We start from the raw sequence: 13919 nt of genomic DNA on the forward strand, positions 1-13919 counted from the left end.
TCTCTCCGTCTCTCTCGCACCCGTGCGGCCACGGGGCCTGCGATGCGGGACGCCCCATGAGTGCGAGAGAGACAGCGCGACGAAGCACTTTTCGGAGTGGCTCTGACTTTGCAGTGCAGGGTGATATAAATTACTCGGCTGGCTGCCCTCCGTCGCGACAGCCAGGACGCTTCACGTCGTCGGCGTGCTCGACGGCGTGCTCGACGTACAGAGGGCTAACTAGCGAACGGCCGGCCCGCGCGCCTTGGCCGCCATGCTGCAGCCACGCCCGACTGCCGCCGTCCTGGCGGTGCCTGGCGTCTTCATCTACGCGTGACGAGTCTGACGAGTGGACCCAAGGCGTCGCGTCGCGTCGGGGTCAGCCCAGGGCCCACGCAGCGGCCGGCCAACTCGTCGCTGTCTCTCTCGCTCCCGCACGGAACGCCCCGCGAGTGCGAGAGAGACGCAGACTTGTTCGGAATGAGCCAGCAGGCCGCTTCCTACGTCACCGTCACTGTCACACCCCCACGGAACGCCCCGCCCCGCCCCGCCCCGCGAGTGCGAGGGAGACGGATAGCGACGGAGTCTGGCGCGGCAGGGCGGGGCGGCCAGCTTGATCCGGAAATAGAATTATTATTTCCTCCATCCAATCTGCGATGCGCACCTCACCGTCCGCGTTGTCTATGCTGCGCCTCGTTGTGCCTCGTTGTGCCGCTCGCATTCACCGCATTGCCCTGGCATTGCCAGTCGGCTAATGAGCAGCGCGATGCGGGCGTGGCGCCCCGCCCGCAGGAACGCCCCGCAGGAACGCCCCGCAGGAACGCCCCGCAGGAACGCCCCGTAGGAACGCCCCGCAGGAACGCCTCAGTGGTGTCGGTAGGTCCTCGGCTTTTCTCAGTACAGTCACGTCGGAAACGCTCTTTCGTTATTGCTATCCATCCTATCGCCTGCACTGCACATATCGCCATGATGCGATTGCTGGCATGGTCGGCGCGACGTCGTCTTGGAGCGAGCAGGCCGTATGGGGTTGAAAGGATTGGGTCGGGCTGCAAGGGGCGCATGTACACACACACACACACACTTTTAATTGCGAACGCGTGCTTTGTGTTTTCGTGGACTCGCGCCTCCTCACCTCTGCACCCGCAGCCCCTCCCTCCTCCTCCTGCTCCTTTCTCTTTCTTTTCCGATTGTTGTTTCTTTTTTCCCTGGGCCGTGAAAACAGGAAAATATGGCTGTTTGAAAGGATCTTACAAAGGTGGAGAGAGAGGTTCACCCCCAAAGAAAAACGACGGGAGCGCGTGGAGTTTGGCAAACGGGGCGGCAAAAGCGGCAAGGGCAGGTCGGTGTATGAATGCATGCATGCCGGGCAAAGCAGGTGGAAGAGGGGGGGGGGTAAAATAATTGGCACAGATGGATGCACGCGCCTGCCATTCCAGCCACACCGACTTCATCAATTTTTCGCGGCTCTGCCCGAGAGCGCCCCGCGGGCCTCGCGGGCCCAGTGTGCGTGCGTCGGCGGCGTCCCGTCGGCCGTGGAGCTTGTCGGTCGCCCTGTCTCTCTCGCACGGCCCCCGAGAGCGAGAGAGACGACCCGCGGGCCGCGCCGGGACGCCGCCGTGGCAATACACGTTAGTGCGCGGCGGACGCCCGTTTTTGGGACGGCGCCCTGCGTGGCCCTGCGTGGCCCTGCGTGGCCCTGCGTGGCCCTGCGTGGCCCTGCGTGGCCCTGCGTGGCCCTGCGTGGCCTGCGTGCCCTGCGTGGCCTGCGTGGCCTGCGTGGCCCTGCGTGGCCCTGCGTGGCCCTGCGTGGCCCTGCGTGGCCCTGCGTGGCCCTGCGTGGCCCTGCGTGGCCCTGCGTGGCCCTGCGTGGCCCTGCGTGGCCCTGCGTGGCCCTGCGTGGCCCTGCGTGGCCCTGCGTGCTGTTTGCGGGGGGAGGGCAGGGAGGGGCGTATTGGATATAGACTCGGCTCGGCTCGGCTCGGCCGGCTCAGGTGTGGCGCGTGGCTCGGCCGGGCTCGGCTCGGCGCGGTCCTCCTCCAGTGGCAAGTTTGATGGAATGGGATGATGCGTTGGCGGCCTTCGCGGCCTTCGCCTCGAGTCCCTCGGCCAACTTCGCCGGCGGCAACTTCTGGCGGGACATCGCGGCGCTGCCGGGGAAGGACGAAGGACGGCCGCCGGCCGCGTCGCCGAGCCCTTCAAGTCCGTCACTGTCTCGGCAGAGGACTAGAGTGGCGGGCGAACCGCGCCGCACCGCTGAGCGATTCGCTGTCTCTCTCGCTCCCTTACGGAGAGCCCCGTGAGTGCGACGGAGACAGAGCGACGATAAGCGACTCTCCCGGATGGCTCGACCGCATCGTCGCATGACGACGGCCGACTATTTCGGCTGATGGCGCTCCGCCGGGCTCCACTCACAGTGGCGGTATTGTAGCGAGCGACACCTGCCAGGGCGGCTAGGCCACTACACTACAGTGGCGGAGCTAGAGCCGCAGCTGCCAGCGTGCCCGATAAATGGCGGGGCGAGGCGTGGCGTGGCGTGCATTCCTTCCGCCTTATGATTTCGCTCGTGTCATTAAGACGGCACGGCCCCTTCCCGAGTAGTTCCATTTGCTGGCTGTCGCGGCCATGGCCCGGCCGGCACAGTGGGGACCCATCCTTCTCGCGTCTCCGCGCCGCCAGGCCGCCAGGCCAGGCCGTGAGCCACCAGGTCTTAGTTTGTACATCAAAAAAGTTTGGTTTTGAGGGTGTTTTTGCGTGGTTCTAACGTCGCTGTTTCTCCCTCCGTCTGTCCGCAGGAGATCCGCGAGCTGCTGTCGGACTTCCCCGTCATGTCGGTGCAGCTGCAGTGCGGGTCGGGCACGGGCGCCGGCGTGGCGCGCGCCTCCCTGGAGGACCCCGAGATGCTGGAGGAGTGGGACCGCGACCGGCTGTTCCTGCTGCGCGGCCAGCGCGTGCCCGTGGCGCCCACCCCCACCGACATGCTGCTGTGCGTGGCGCGGCTGCCGCTGCACTACACCGAGTCCCAGTTCATGGGGCTGGTGCGCTCGTACGGCGAGGTGCGCCGCTGCTTCCTCATGATCTCGGAGAAGACAGGTAACGCGCCCGGGCTGGAAAAGAACGGAAAATGCATGGTCCATCATCACAGCTTTTTCACGCTGAGTTTTCTGCTTTCTGTTTCCGGCCAGGCGAGAGCAAGGGCTACGGCTTCGTGGAGTACGTGAGCAAGGAGATGGCCCTGCACGCCAAGAACATCCTGGACCGCAAGGTGGTGGACGACCTGGTGCTGTGCTGCGACTGGCTGGACTCGAACCACGTGACGCTCGAGTCGCTGCACTCCAAGTGCCTGTTCGTGGACCACCTGCCCAAGGACTTCCGCGACATGGGCCAGTTCCGGAAGGTGTTCAGCGCCGTCGTCAGCCCCCCGTACTGCCAGGTGAGCCTCGCCACCACCACTGCAAAACTCGACCGCCTGGATCACGCCACTGTCGGCTAGGGCCGTTTTGGTAGTGGCGACCCTGGCGGCCAAGTTTTACATCGGTCGTCGTGTTAGTGTCGATGGACTGTCGGTTTGACTTGGGTTTGGCCCTCAGATTGCCCTGAAGAACGGCTGCCCGCAAGACTGGGGCCTGGTGGAGTACAGTACTGCCGAGGACGCGGAGGCGGCCCAGGCCACCCTCAACGGCTACTCGCTGTGCGGCCACCCCATCAGAGTGTCGTTCTACATGCCCGGCGTGCGCGCCATCAACCTCTACCTCAAGCTGCTCAACGAATCGGTAAGCACGGCCACCCGGTGCGGGTGGCGTGGGTTCGAGTACTGGTTAATTTAACGCGCCACGTGTGTCTCTAATCGGTTGTGTTTCCCGCAGAACAACAAGAAGAGCTGCGGGCTGCTCCCGGACCCCACCGCGCCGGCTGTGTTCCAGCAGCTGCAAACTCTGGCCAAGCAGAACCCCGTCTGTACGTATCTCCGATGTGGAGCATGTTCGCGGACCAGTAAAGCCCCTAGCAACCCCTCGCCGCCACGCCTCGCCACGCCTCGCCACGTGCTCCAAAGGCACCGAAGCCTCTGGCCGTGGGAAGGCTCGCGATCCACAAGCCTGTCGCTGACACCTGACACGCTCCTGACACACTTTGGCAAGGTCCGGGTGGGGCCTTCTCGGGGAGAGCCTCTAGGTCACCCCGCAAGGGCCTCCGCTACAGAAGCCCCGCATCCACCCCTAGTTCCAGTCCAGTCGGGAGAAACCTGGAACAAATTCGTGAATATTGGCGCGTGTGAGACTAACGAGTTCGATTGTGTCCGTTACAGTCGCGCAGAACCTGCAGAACATCATCATGACGCAAATCCAGAGCCTGCAGTCCGAGGGCAAGCAGCGCTCGCCGACGCCGCCAGGCAGCCAACCAGCCGCCCCGAAGCAGGCCAAGCCCACGCCCACGCCCCCCAACGGCCTCATCGACAGTGCTCAGGTACGCGTCCCACCCTCTAACCGGGTCCAACTGTCCGAAGGGCAGGCCTTTTGCTTTCGGACGGTTTCAGTCTCAAATGACGTCCCGCAGTCCCATCACTTGACGCCTTGTTCGCGCCCCCTGCAGATGCAGCAACTCAAGAACCAGCTGACCAACACGCACCCGATGCTGATGACCAACCCCCAGATGCTGGCGTCACTGCAGTCGCTGCTGAAGCAGCAGCAGGCGCAGGGCCAGGGCCAGCAGGGCGGCCAGGCCGGCCAGCCCGGCCAGCAGGGCGGCAACGGCCAGGGGCAGGGCGGCCAGGGAGGCCCCAAAGTCGGCGACGCCGCGCTCAACGGGTTTGGCAAGCACAACCACGCCAAGAACGGCTTCCTCAAGCCCAGCCAGCCGCAGAAGGTGAGTCGCGAGATCCATTTCGGGGAAGCAAAATCCATTTCGGGAGTGGGGTTCGGGCGGCGTGCCTCGCAGGCCTCGCATCCGCGTCTCGTGGCGAGACAGCTTTTCGTCCACGCCGTAGTGGGTGGGGGATTGGAAGCCGCGATTCTAGCTCTGCCCTGTCCCCCAGGTGCCGCTGCTGCCCAACCCCGGAGCCCACGGCCTGAGCTCGCCGCCGTTGGCGCCGCAGCCCCCCGTGAGTGTGAGTGCGCCCGTGAGCGTGGCGCTGTCGCCTACGTCCGACGTGTCGGCCTGGGCCCACGGCCAGCCCCACGGCCAGCCCCACGGCCACGGCGGCCTCATGCGCCTGCCCAGGCACCACACGGCCTCGCCGCCGTCCGGCCCGGCCGGGGGCATGCCCTTGATGATGGGCCTCGAGGGCAACGGCATGCCCAACGGCATGCCCAACGGCATGGCCTTCCCGCCGCCCGCAGGCGACCCGCTGCAGATGGCGGGCGGGCCCGGCGACTTGCAGACCACCATCAACAGCATCCTCAACAACCAGCAGAACCTGCGGCAGCTCATGGCCACGCTGTCGTCCGCCATCCAGAGCAACGGGCCCCTCGCCGGGCCGCCCCCCGTGGCCCCCGCGCCGCCAGTGCCGCCCCCGGGCGCGGCGTGCTTCCCCTTCGTGGGCCGGCCGCCCCCAGGCGCCGCCCCCGGGCCCGAGGCGGCGTGGGCGGGGCAGGCGTCCCGCTCGCTCATGAGCAGCCCGATCCAGAACATGCAGATGCAGCCCAAGCCCATGAGCTTCCTGGACATCAAGACGGGCACCCCCGGGCCACTGTTCGCGCAGGTGCCCGGCACCCAGTGGCCCGCCGCCAGCGGCTTCATGCCGTCGCCCGTGGGCATGTTCTCGCCCTACTCCGGGGGGCTGGTGCCCGGGCTGTGGTCGCCGACACCGTCACCCTCCCCCACCCTCAACACCATGATGACCCCCGTCGGCCACAAGCGCAAGTACAACCACATCCTCCCCTCGCCAGAGCCGTCACCCGAGGGCAACTACATCGGCCAGCACTCGCAGGGCCTCGGCGGCCACTACGCCGACTCGTACTTCAAGCGCAAGAAGAAGAACTAATGAGAATCGGGTGCAGCCGGGTGGCGAGGCAGGCGAGGCAGGCGAGGCCTCGCCAGGCTTCTACCAAAGCATTCCTGTTGTCGAGGTGGCATGTCCCTTCTCCAGCTGCCCTCGAGGCAAGCCGCAGAGCAGCTCGTCTTTATCCTCTTTAATGTTTGTCATCCACATGCTTGTAGCTATAGTGTATGTACATTTGTTGACACGTTGTTCAAACAATAGCCTGTTCCAAAAGTGTGTGGCGTTTTGTAGTTTTAATTTGGCTTTTTTTTTGTGCTATGGCTTTGGCTATGGTGTGTACCATTTTATGACAATGTATAGGTGCAGTATCTTGTGATCGGTTTCAGTTTTAAATTATTATTTTTATAGTAAGCCAATCATGACAGCTGGTTGTTTACATTGTTGTAAAATAGTGACCAAACTGATTAGACTTTTTGTGTTACTTTTTATGTTGACAGACTTGTATTAGTTAGGGTGCTATTAACAAGGACCAACTGTACACTATGAACTTTATCTAGAAACTTAGTACCTATGGTACCATTAGGCTAAGAGAATTCTTTGCTCCTAAGATCTCTTAAACTTTTATCCAATGAACTTCTTTCCTATTGGGGAAAGACAATGATTACTTGATTATACAAGTCGCAATAATTGTGACATTCGTGCTCACTTGAGTTATAGTAAATTATTACATCACGTTATTGTTAATAGTTATATCAAAGTAGAAAATTATTATGATTCATGCTTATATTTAATGTTTTTAGAAAGAATCAACTATTGTGATTTTTATTAAGACTATTGTTTAGAGTTTTTTTATGACAATCGCAAGGTTCTGTAATATTATTGCAGTAACTGATGTTATCTTTATACTATTTGAATCTTCTTGAATATCTGTCAACTTATTAGATCTCTTGACCACTAGGGTGAAGCCAAACATTGTTTGTTTGTTTTTTTTTTCCTTCACTTTCTTTTTTTTCTTCATTCACTTTATTGTGTTGCCTCTTCAATATTCTTCTTCTGTCCTGTGTGCTGTGTTTTTTTTAGTATTGATGTTTTTATCATTGACTTTTTCATTTCTTAGAATTGAAGACATGATTCTTGTATTAGTTATTTTTTTACTATATACTGTATCAAGGGTACGTGGTCTTTGCCTGAACTGTATTAGAGCTCCGTATTTGTTCTTACTGAACATTTTATGGGTGATTTCAAAAATTTGTGGGACATACCTTTTTGTCTTCTTGAACTTGTTTCTCTGTCTATCCTAGTTTAGATTTTACTTCATGTGCTATCATTCATGTTAATGTATATCTGTTATTCTGAAACAAATGTAAAAGCTGCTAACAGCATTTTGTTTCTCTTTCTTTCTGAAGTTGTTCCTTAGCAGTGTTTGGTGTCATGCACTTCTGCTCTGCTGGCCTTTGAATGTGTATTCAATAATTATCTCTATTTTCATTTATGAATGACATTTGTAACAATGTCATGCTTTAAATTACAGGTGAGGGTTGGGAATGGTTGGGCATTCATTTTTTATAAGATTATGTGCTATTTCCTCAAGCATGCCTTTATGCTCATGGTATTTCATAGATATTATCGATGTTTATGTCTCAATATGTCTGTATGCAATTGCGTGGATGAGTGTCAGTGAGTGCCAGTTTGTTTGCAAAACAGTGGCGTATTTGTGTGCCTGAGTTCTAAGTTGTGATAACAATACTTTGCAGTATTTGTACCTTAATGGATTGAGATCTGCCTTGATTGTTTAAATGAAGGGGCTTGACTCCTATTGCCCGAGTGATTAGTAATGTGTCACAAGTATTATATTTCATTAGGTCACGATTTCTAGTTTTTGAAATGAATTATCTCTACCATTTATTCTTTCCGCTTTTGTTTTGTTGTATTCATTTTCTTATTGCCGTACTCTATACCACCGCCATTATATGTTGTTTTATTTGTACTGCTGTGAAAAGTGTTTTCCAGCTGGTTTATGTGTGAAATGAAGTGAAATACCCTTTCTGTGGAGTTCCTTGATGATGCATGCCAGTATTAACCGACAAGATTTATATTCTCTGAACTCCACTGCAGGCTTTGCCCACTGCTTTCCATTTTGTGATGCTCTTCTTTCACACAGTACCCTACCAGTAGATAAATACTAGCTACCAGTAATTTTGTTGTATTTTTGTAGTTGTCTGTTGGAATGTCTCATCAGTATTTCTTCCATTTGTCTTTTACTACTTCATTTATTCTGTTCTTTTGTTTATAGAGTCCTCTCTTCTTTTTTTTTATGATTTTAAGTTGACTGTTAGTACAGTCTATGAACTGAATAAAAGTATCAGTAATCACTTTGCAAGTGATCCCTTACGTTTAGTCTTTGTATTTCTTGTGTTCTGTCTACTGCATCGGGCAGAAATAAATGGCAACTTCACAACAACATGATTGCATTTATTCAAACATAGGTGACATTTGTCATCTCCTTCCTTACCGCTTTCCCAAGTGTATTTAACATTTGCCGGTTTTGTATTGGCTTGGTCCTTAAAATTTTCCTTCTCAACAAGTAGCTGTTTTTGAATCTTTCCAATCTTTACACCTTTATTTCAAAATGTTATTGCTTATTCTGAGTGAGGAAACTCGTCTCTTGGATGTGTGTGTTTCCACTATATTCTAGACTGTATCTGGTTTATCTCCACTGGCAGGTGTGGTGGTCAATTTTTTCACAGGCCGGAAAATAATAACTGTGGCATCTGCTGTAGCATGTATTGATGCCTGCCTGCCCGTGGAGCTGAGCTAGCTTACAGCTTCATTCCGGGAAAAAAATGGTAAGTATGTCTTGACTAAGCCTTTCATCCTTTCAAGACGTGTGTTAGTGGTTAGTGGCCCAGGGTCCGAATTGCTCATTGGTTCGAGACTCATATGTGGTACTAACTCAATTGCTGTAGTGGTAGGCTTAACGTTTCACTCAAATTTTTTTTTTTCTGTAGTGTCACTCTGCAAATTTTGAAGTTACTAAGTTAGCATGATGTAAGCTGAGATAAATAATGGGGATGCTCTTGTGAATGCAACCATTGGCTGTGAACATAATTGTGTTTTGTATCCTAAAACACACTAAGTGTTAAGAGGAGAAATTAAATTAAATGTGATTTTATACATTTCATTCATAATATATAATCAACTATTATCTAGCAGAGATTGTTAAAATGAAACTATAATCGTTACTTCTGATAAATGGATTGTTTTATTGAGATCAGGGGAAATATTTTCATTTGTTACTTAATTATCCTGTATCGAAGTTGGTACTTTTCCACACACTCACACATACGCACACACCCACATATAACAGGAATAATAGTTCAAGAATTCCTGTAGACTGTGGTATCATCAGACAACACACTTGCTATTGTTTGTTGGTATGTTGGCTCATTTTTCAATACCAATACCCATCCCATGATCTAAAGGTGATTGGAGCAGTGGTTCAAAGGGAAGAAATTCTTAATGCTAATAATACAGAACTTACCAATATTTACATGATTTACACAACTTCAACAACAAAACTGTACTTGCAGTGAGCACTAAAAACATTGGAACTACTCCAATGCACACCTCCATAAGACATTATATTGAAATATGGTATTGAAAATCAAATAAAGGACATTACAAATGATAAATGTCAGTAAAAGAATTGGCAGGAACCTAAGGTATGAATCAAGTCAGCTTCAATCAAGCAGGATGAATAAAAGCCAATGTAAAAAGTATAAAACGCGGGCTGCTTCAATCAATAATATATTCACACACGGTAAGTCTTATTATTAAGTATCACATAAAGATAATAGGTTGCAATGTCACAAGACAAATTATCACATATCATTCAATGGAAGTTTTGGTCCAGCATTTTGGTTGCTTTGACTGATAAAATGTTCAGAGGCTGTGATGTACAGAGCTACAGCAAGCCCAATACCATATGCTACCTTCTGGTTGTTTTGAAATATAATGCAAGTTGCCACCGTTAATCCAGCATACACTGCATATCGGGCTACCACAACATGACGGTCTCTTGAATACTGTGCTTCATCTGGAAGGGAAACAGTCGATGGTGAAATGTGAAGCTACTAATAAACAGGTGACATTAAAATGTGACTCACCCTGACACATGTTGTCATTCAAGAAGTACCCTTTGGCACATGCAAAACAATTATCAGGACCGTCACCATCACAACCATTGCAGGCTCGGTCGCAATCTGAAATATTAAAAAAATGTTTTTGTTGTTGTTGTTGTTTTAAGAGGTGGGCAGACAATATCAAAATAAGTGAGATTGGCGCCAAAAATTTAAAAAAGAAATCGGTACAATAATGACATACCAAGGCAGGAGAAGGAGCCTTCATTATTTACGCAGAACTGGTTAGTGCCACAGGGTTCCCTGTCTTCCGCAACACATTCATTGATGTCCACACAGCCTTGCTCCACGTCCATTGAATAGCCTGCTTTGCAAGCTAGACAACCTGCAAAAATGTAAATAAGAAGTATAGTCCACAGACGAAATATGGTCTAAAACTTTCAAATTCAAAAGAATTAAAGGTTAAAAAATTACCTTTGGAACCTGCTTGTGTGCACGACCCTTGACAGGATACATGACAGGGTGAACAAAGTACAACTTTCTCGTCTTTGTAGGCTTGATAATAACCATTGGCACATGAACCACACTCAGGCCCAGTATAACCAGCATCGCAGGCACAAGCACCATTACCTTTACGAGTCCCATTACCCTGCAACAATCACTTCCATTGTAAACAAAAGGCTCAAAAATAAAAGAAAGATTAATTGTTTTTCAAATGATGAGAACTTCTAAAAGAATTAGAAATGTTACCTTGCATCTTCCATTGTTACTACAAACTCTATCTGGATAGCCTGGGCAGGGCGTACACTCCGGCCCATAATGGTCACTAGGACAACAGCTCTTGAGTGACTCTATGCATAAATAATCATGCAAGTCTGTGTCTTGCTGCATTTTGAACCACCATTCTTCAATGTAAGTTTCTGCCTCTTCAACCAATTTATGACACTGTGTTACAGAGAATTGATAAAAGTATTACATTATCTGAATGAAAAGACAATCCTAGCATTACACAAACAAATGTATTTAGTGACTTACTTGATCTTCCCCCTTCTCCAGTTCTTGGCATAATTTTTCTTGAATCTCTACCAATCTGACTTCACTGTTGCGATAGGAGCCCATGTTCTGTTCTTCCCAAGCAGTGTCCCCTCCATCAAACTTATTGCGAGCAGTTCGATCCATACCCTACAAGCATACGGTAAATTGGACTTACAAAATAATAGAGGAGAAATGGAAACTAATAAAGTCTGAGCAAAAGCTTCGGAGGAAGTAAAATAAACTTGCCTTTGTAAATGATCCAACAAGCGCTTTGCAGGCTTGGCATGGGGGCAGAATTGTGGATTTTGAAATTTGCTTTTCCACATATTTGTCAGTAACTTTTTTGCTGATCTTCTCCACATCTACTTCAGCAGTTGTCAGCAAAGGAAGAATGCAAACTATTATAAAAATACATCCTGTGGCTTCCTTCATGTCTTCGAGTATAAGGTTTGTTTGAAAGAAACTCTGCAACAATACAAAATTCTCAAATCAATTTATCTTTTAATGCAACATTTAATTCATAATTTCCTCAAAATTAAACATGCACAGCAACGCAGAAATTTCACACCCAACTTCATTTATGTAAGTTGAAAGAAAAACAAGGACCTTGCCAATGCAAGTCAGATTTTAAATATCTAAAAAATATTAATTTAGAACAAAGTCGTCCGAATGAATCTTTTAAATAGTATTATTTGGAACTGCTGTGAAAGAAGCTCAGAACAAAATAACCTCTTGTACGATCAGAGATATGCAAAAGAGAGGGAAGCAAAACACTTTGAGGCGCTGAAAATACTTTCAAAACTTCTAGATTACCTTAAGATATCCTAGCAAAGACTTTTTCTTCGTTGAACCTTGTTAAAAGTGCAAATCTAGATACTTCCACCTTTTCGCATCGTCTGCTGTTCCGGTACACGCCGTCATGCGATCCGATTGGTCCAATTGGACCAATGAGCTTCACCTTCGTTATTTGCAGTCATACCGACATCCTGTAAATAGTCGTGTGGTGCCGGTGGAAAAACGAAAAGCGACGCAAGGGTTCAAATCGGTTCCATCAAACTTAATTGTTTAGATAGCTTAGATTGTTTACGTTTCAGGAGAAATCATGGTTGACCGTTTAATATACAATACGGTGCTTTCGCAAGCATTTTCTCCTTGTGGAAATTATTTGGCTGCATCTAATACTTATGGCGATATTGCAGTTTTTAGGTACGCTGGAGGTGGTGCTAGAGAAGTGGATGAGGGTGGTCTTGTTTGAGTGAAATGTATAGTTAATTAGTCAATTTGCTGTTGGCATTAAGTTAAATTTTGGATCGGCTTTTTTTGTTTATGTTTATTTTAAGTGATATGGTCTATCACAAAATACATTCATCGCTGTGACCCTCACTAAATTTTCGTTTTCTTCGCCTGTAATTGTTTAATTCTTTCTCTTTTCAGTCTGAATAATGTTTCAAATCCATCAGAAGACATTAAAGCAACAAATGGAGTACAGCATCCCTTACATCACATCAGTGGTATGGAGGGTGGAAATGTATGCTCTCTTGTGGCTACTCCAGATTTTCTTATTGTTGGAGGCATTGGAGAAATTAGAGGTTTCGAATGGAAAACCATCATTTCTGGAAAAAGTGAGCAGAGTTTTAAAATACAAGTTCCTCTTTACAGGTAATGATGTTCTTGCTTTGTTTCAATAATATGCCCTTGCCAATGCATGTTGTTAATATCTTCCATTTTCTATTACAGAGATAGATCAGAGCCAACCGATGTTAACTGTTTAGTCTACAATTCATTGGAAAATCACCTCTATGCTGGTTGTGGAGATAACAACATTTATGTATTCAATTTGGAAGATGGAAAATTAATCAGAACTCTCAAGGGTCACACTAACTACATACACAGTATTCATATGAGGTAAATTAATATTTTGAACATAAACCCTTCTTATTTTATCTTCCAGCCTTTCAGCTCCTTTAACATAATTTTCCTTTTTAGCGACAATCAGCTAGTGTCAGCAAGTGAAGATGGTACAGTGAGACTTTGGGAAGCAAGGAAGTCCTCTCAAACAGGTGTTATCAAGCCGTACACAAATGGCCGACTAGCACGTCCAGAATTAGGTAATTGGATTGGTGCTGCTGCCATTAATGATGACTGGCTGGTAAGTAGATCCCCCTATTGCTGCATCACAAACACAAATGTTGATGAAATTCACTTAAAGCTGTTCCCCCTTTTTCGATAGGTGTGTGGTGGAGGACCAAGACTCGCACTATGGCACCTGCGATCAATGGAGGTCACAACCGTCTTTCCTGTTAATGATTTGAAGGGTGTCCATGTTGCGAAATTTCATGAGGACCGTGTGTTTGCTGGTGGAGCTGGTCCTAATTTTTATCAGCTCAGCTTGAATGGACAAATCTATGGTCAAATTCCGACATCAGCGTCCACTGTTTATTCTGCTGAGTTTCAAGAGAGTCCTCAAAAGGTATGCTCTTTGGGTTACAGTTTAAAAAGGTTAATGAAAAGTATTTGTTCACAAATTTACTATGTTATTTTTCTGTTTAGATTCTTGCCATTGCTGGTTCCAGTACATATGTGGATATCTGCACTAATTTCAACTACCTGGACCAAAAGCTTACTTTTGCCCTGTCCTCGAATATTAAATAACTTCTATAACTTTTGCAGCATAACATTTTACTACAATTTATGTACACAGTTTTTATGTTATCAGTGCAATAAAGTAAAATTGTGTTTTGATGGTTATCTGTTCTGTAACTTCTTTCTCTGTTTTTTACCCTGTGGAGAGGCAAAATAGCCCCGGTGCCCCCCGTCGAGGTGTATGGGTG

At 49.3% G+C, this 13919-nt stretch overlaps 3 protein-coding genes across 3 annotated transcripts in view; 2 read left to right on the plus strand and 1 right to left on the minus strand.

Moving 5' to 3' along the window:
* Nucleotides 1–8375, plus strand: part of LOC117651698 (ribonucleoprotein PTB-binding 1-like) — a 47323-nt gene extending 38948 nt beyond the window's left edge. The window contains exons 2-8 of the mRNA XM_034395963.1: nucleotides 2772–3069; nucleotides 3162–3409; nucleotides 3567–3749; nucleotides 3843–3933; nucleotides 4283–4440; nucleotides 4567–4839; nucleotides 5009–8375. Of these exons, the coding sequence (XP_034251854.1) occupies nucleotides 2772–3069; nucleotides 3162–3409; nucleotides 3567–3749; nucleotides 3843–3933; nucleotides 4283–4440; nucleotides 4567–4839; nucleotides 5009–5956 (2199 nt within the window). The 3' untranslated portion in view covers nucleotides 5957–8375. The remainder of the gene's footprint in view (nucleotides 1–2771; nucleotides 3070–3161; nucleotides 3410–3566; nucleotides 3750–3842; nucleotides 3934–4282; nucleotides 4441–4566; nucleotides 4840–5008) is intronic.
* A 778-nt stretch (nucleotides 8376–9153) lies between these two features.
* LOC117651699 (cysteine-rich with EGF-like domain protein 2) lies at nucleotides 9154–12047 on the minus strand. Its single transcript, XM_034395965.1, has 8 exons — nucleotides 11902–12047; nucleotides 11335–11553; nucleotides 11089–11235; nucleotides 10804–10998; nucleotides 10528–10702; nucleotides 10298–10438; nucleotides 10081–10176; nucleotides 9154–10010 (listed from the first exon to the last, which is right to left on the minus strand). Exons 2-8 carry the CDS (start codon nucleotides 11518–11520, stop codon nucleotides 9796–9798), a joined length of 1155 nt encoding a protein of 384 aa, XP_034251856.1. The 5' UTR covers nucleotides 11521–11553; nucleotides 11902–12047; the 3' UTR covers nucleotides 9154–9795.
* Nucleotides 12048–12073: 26 nt separating this feature from the next.
* LOC117651700 (THO complex subunit 6) lies at nucleotides 12074–13836 on the plus strand. The gene is made up of 6 exons (XM_034395966.1): nucleotides 12074–12294; nucleotides 12523–12747; nucleotides 12826–12993; nucleotides 13075–13237; nucleotides 13319–13558; nucleotides 13639–13836. The coding sequence occupies exons 1-6, from the start codon at nucleotides 12191–12193 to the stop codon at nucleotides 13738–13740; spliced, it is 1002 nt and encodes a 333-aa protein (XP_034251857.1). The 5' UTR covers nucleotides 12074–12190; the 3' UTR covers nucleotides 13741–13836.
* The last annotated feature ends 83 nt before the right edge of the window (nucleotides 13837–13919 follow it).

The sequence above is a fragment of the Thrips palmi genome, unplaced genomic scaffold (assembly GCF_012932325.1).
Source record: "Thrips palmi isolate BJ-2018 unplaced genomic scaffold, TpBJ-2018v1 HiC_scaffold_6, whole genome shotgun sequence".
In the NCBI taxonomy this organism is placed as follows: domain Eukaryota; kingdom Metazoa; phylum Arthropoda; class Insecta; order Thysanoptera; family Thripidae; genus Thrips; species Thrips palmi.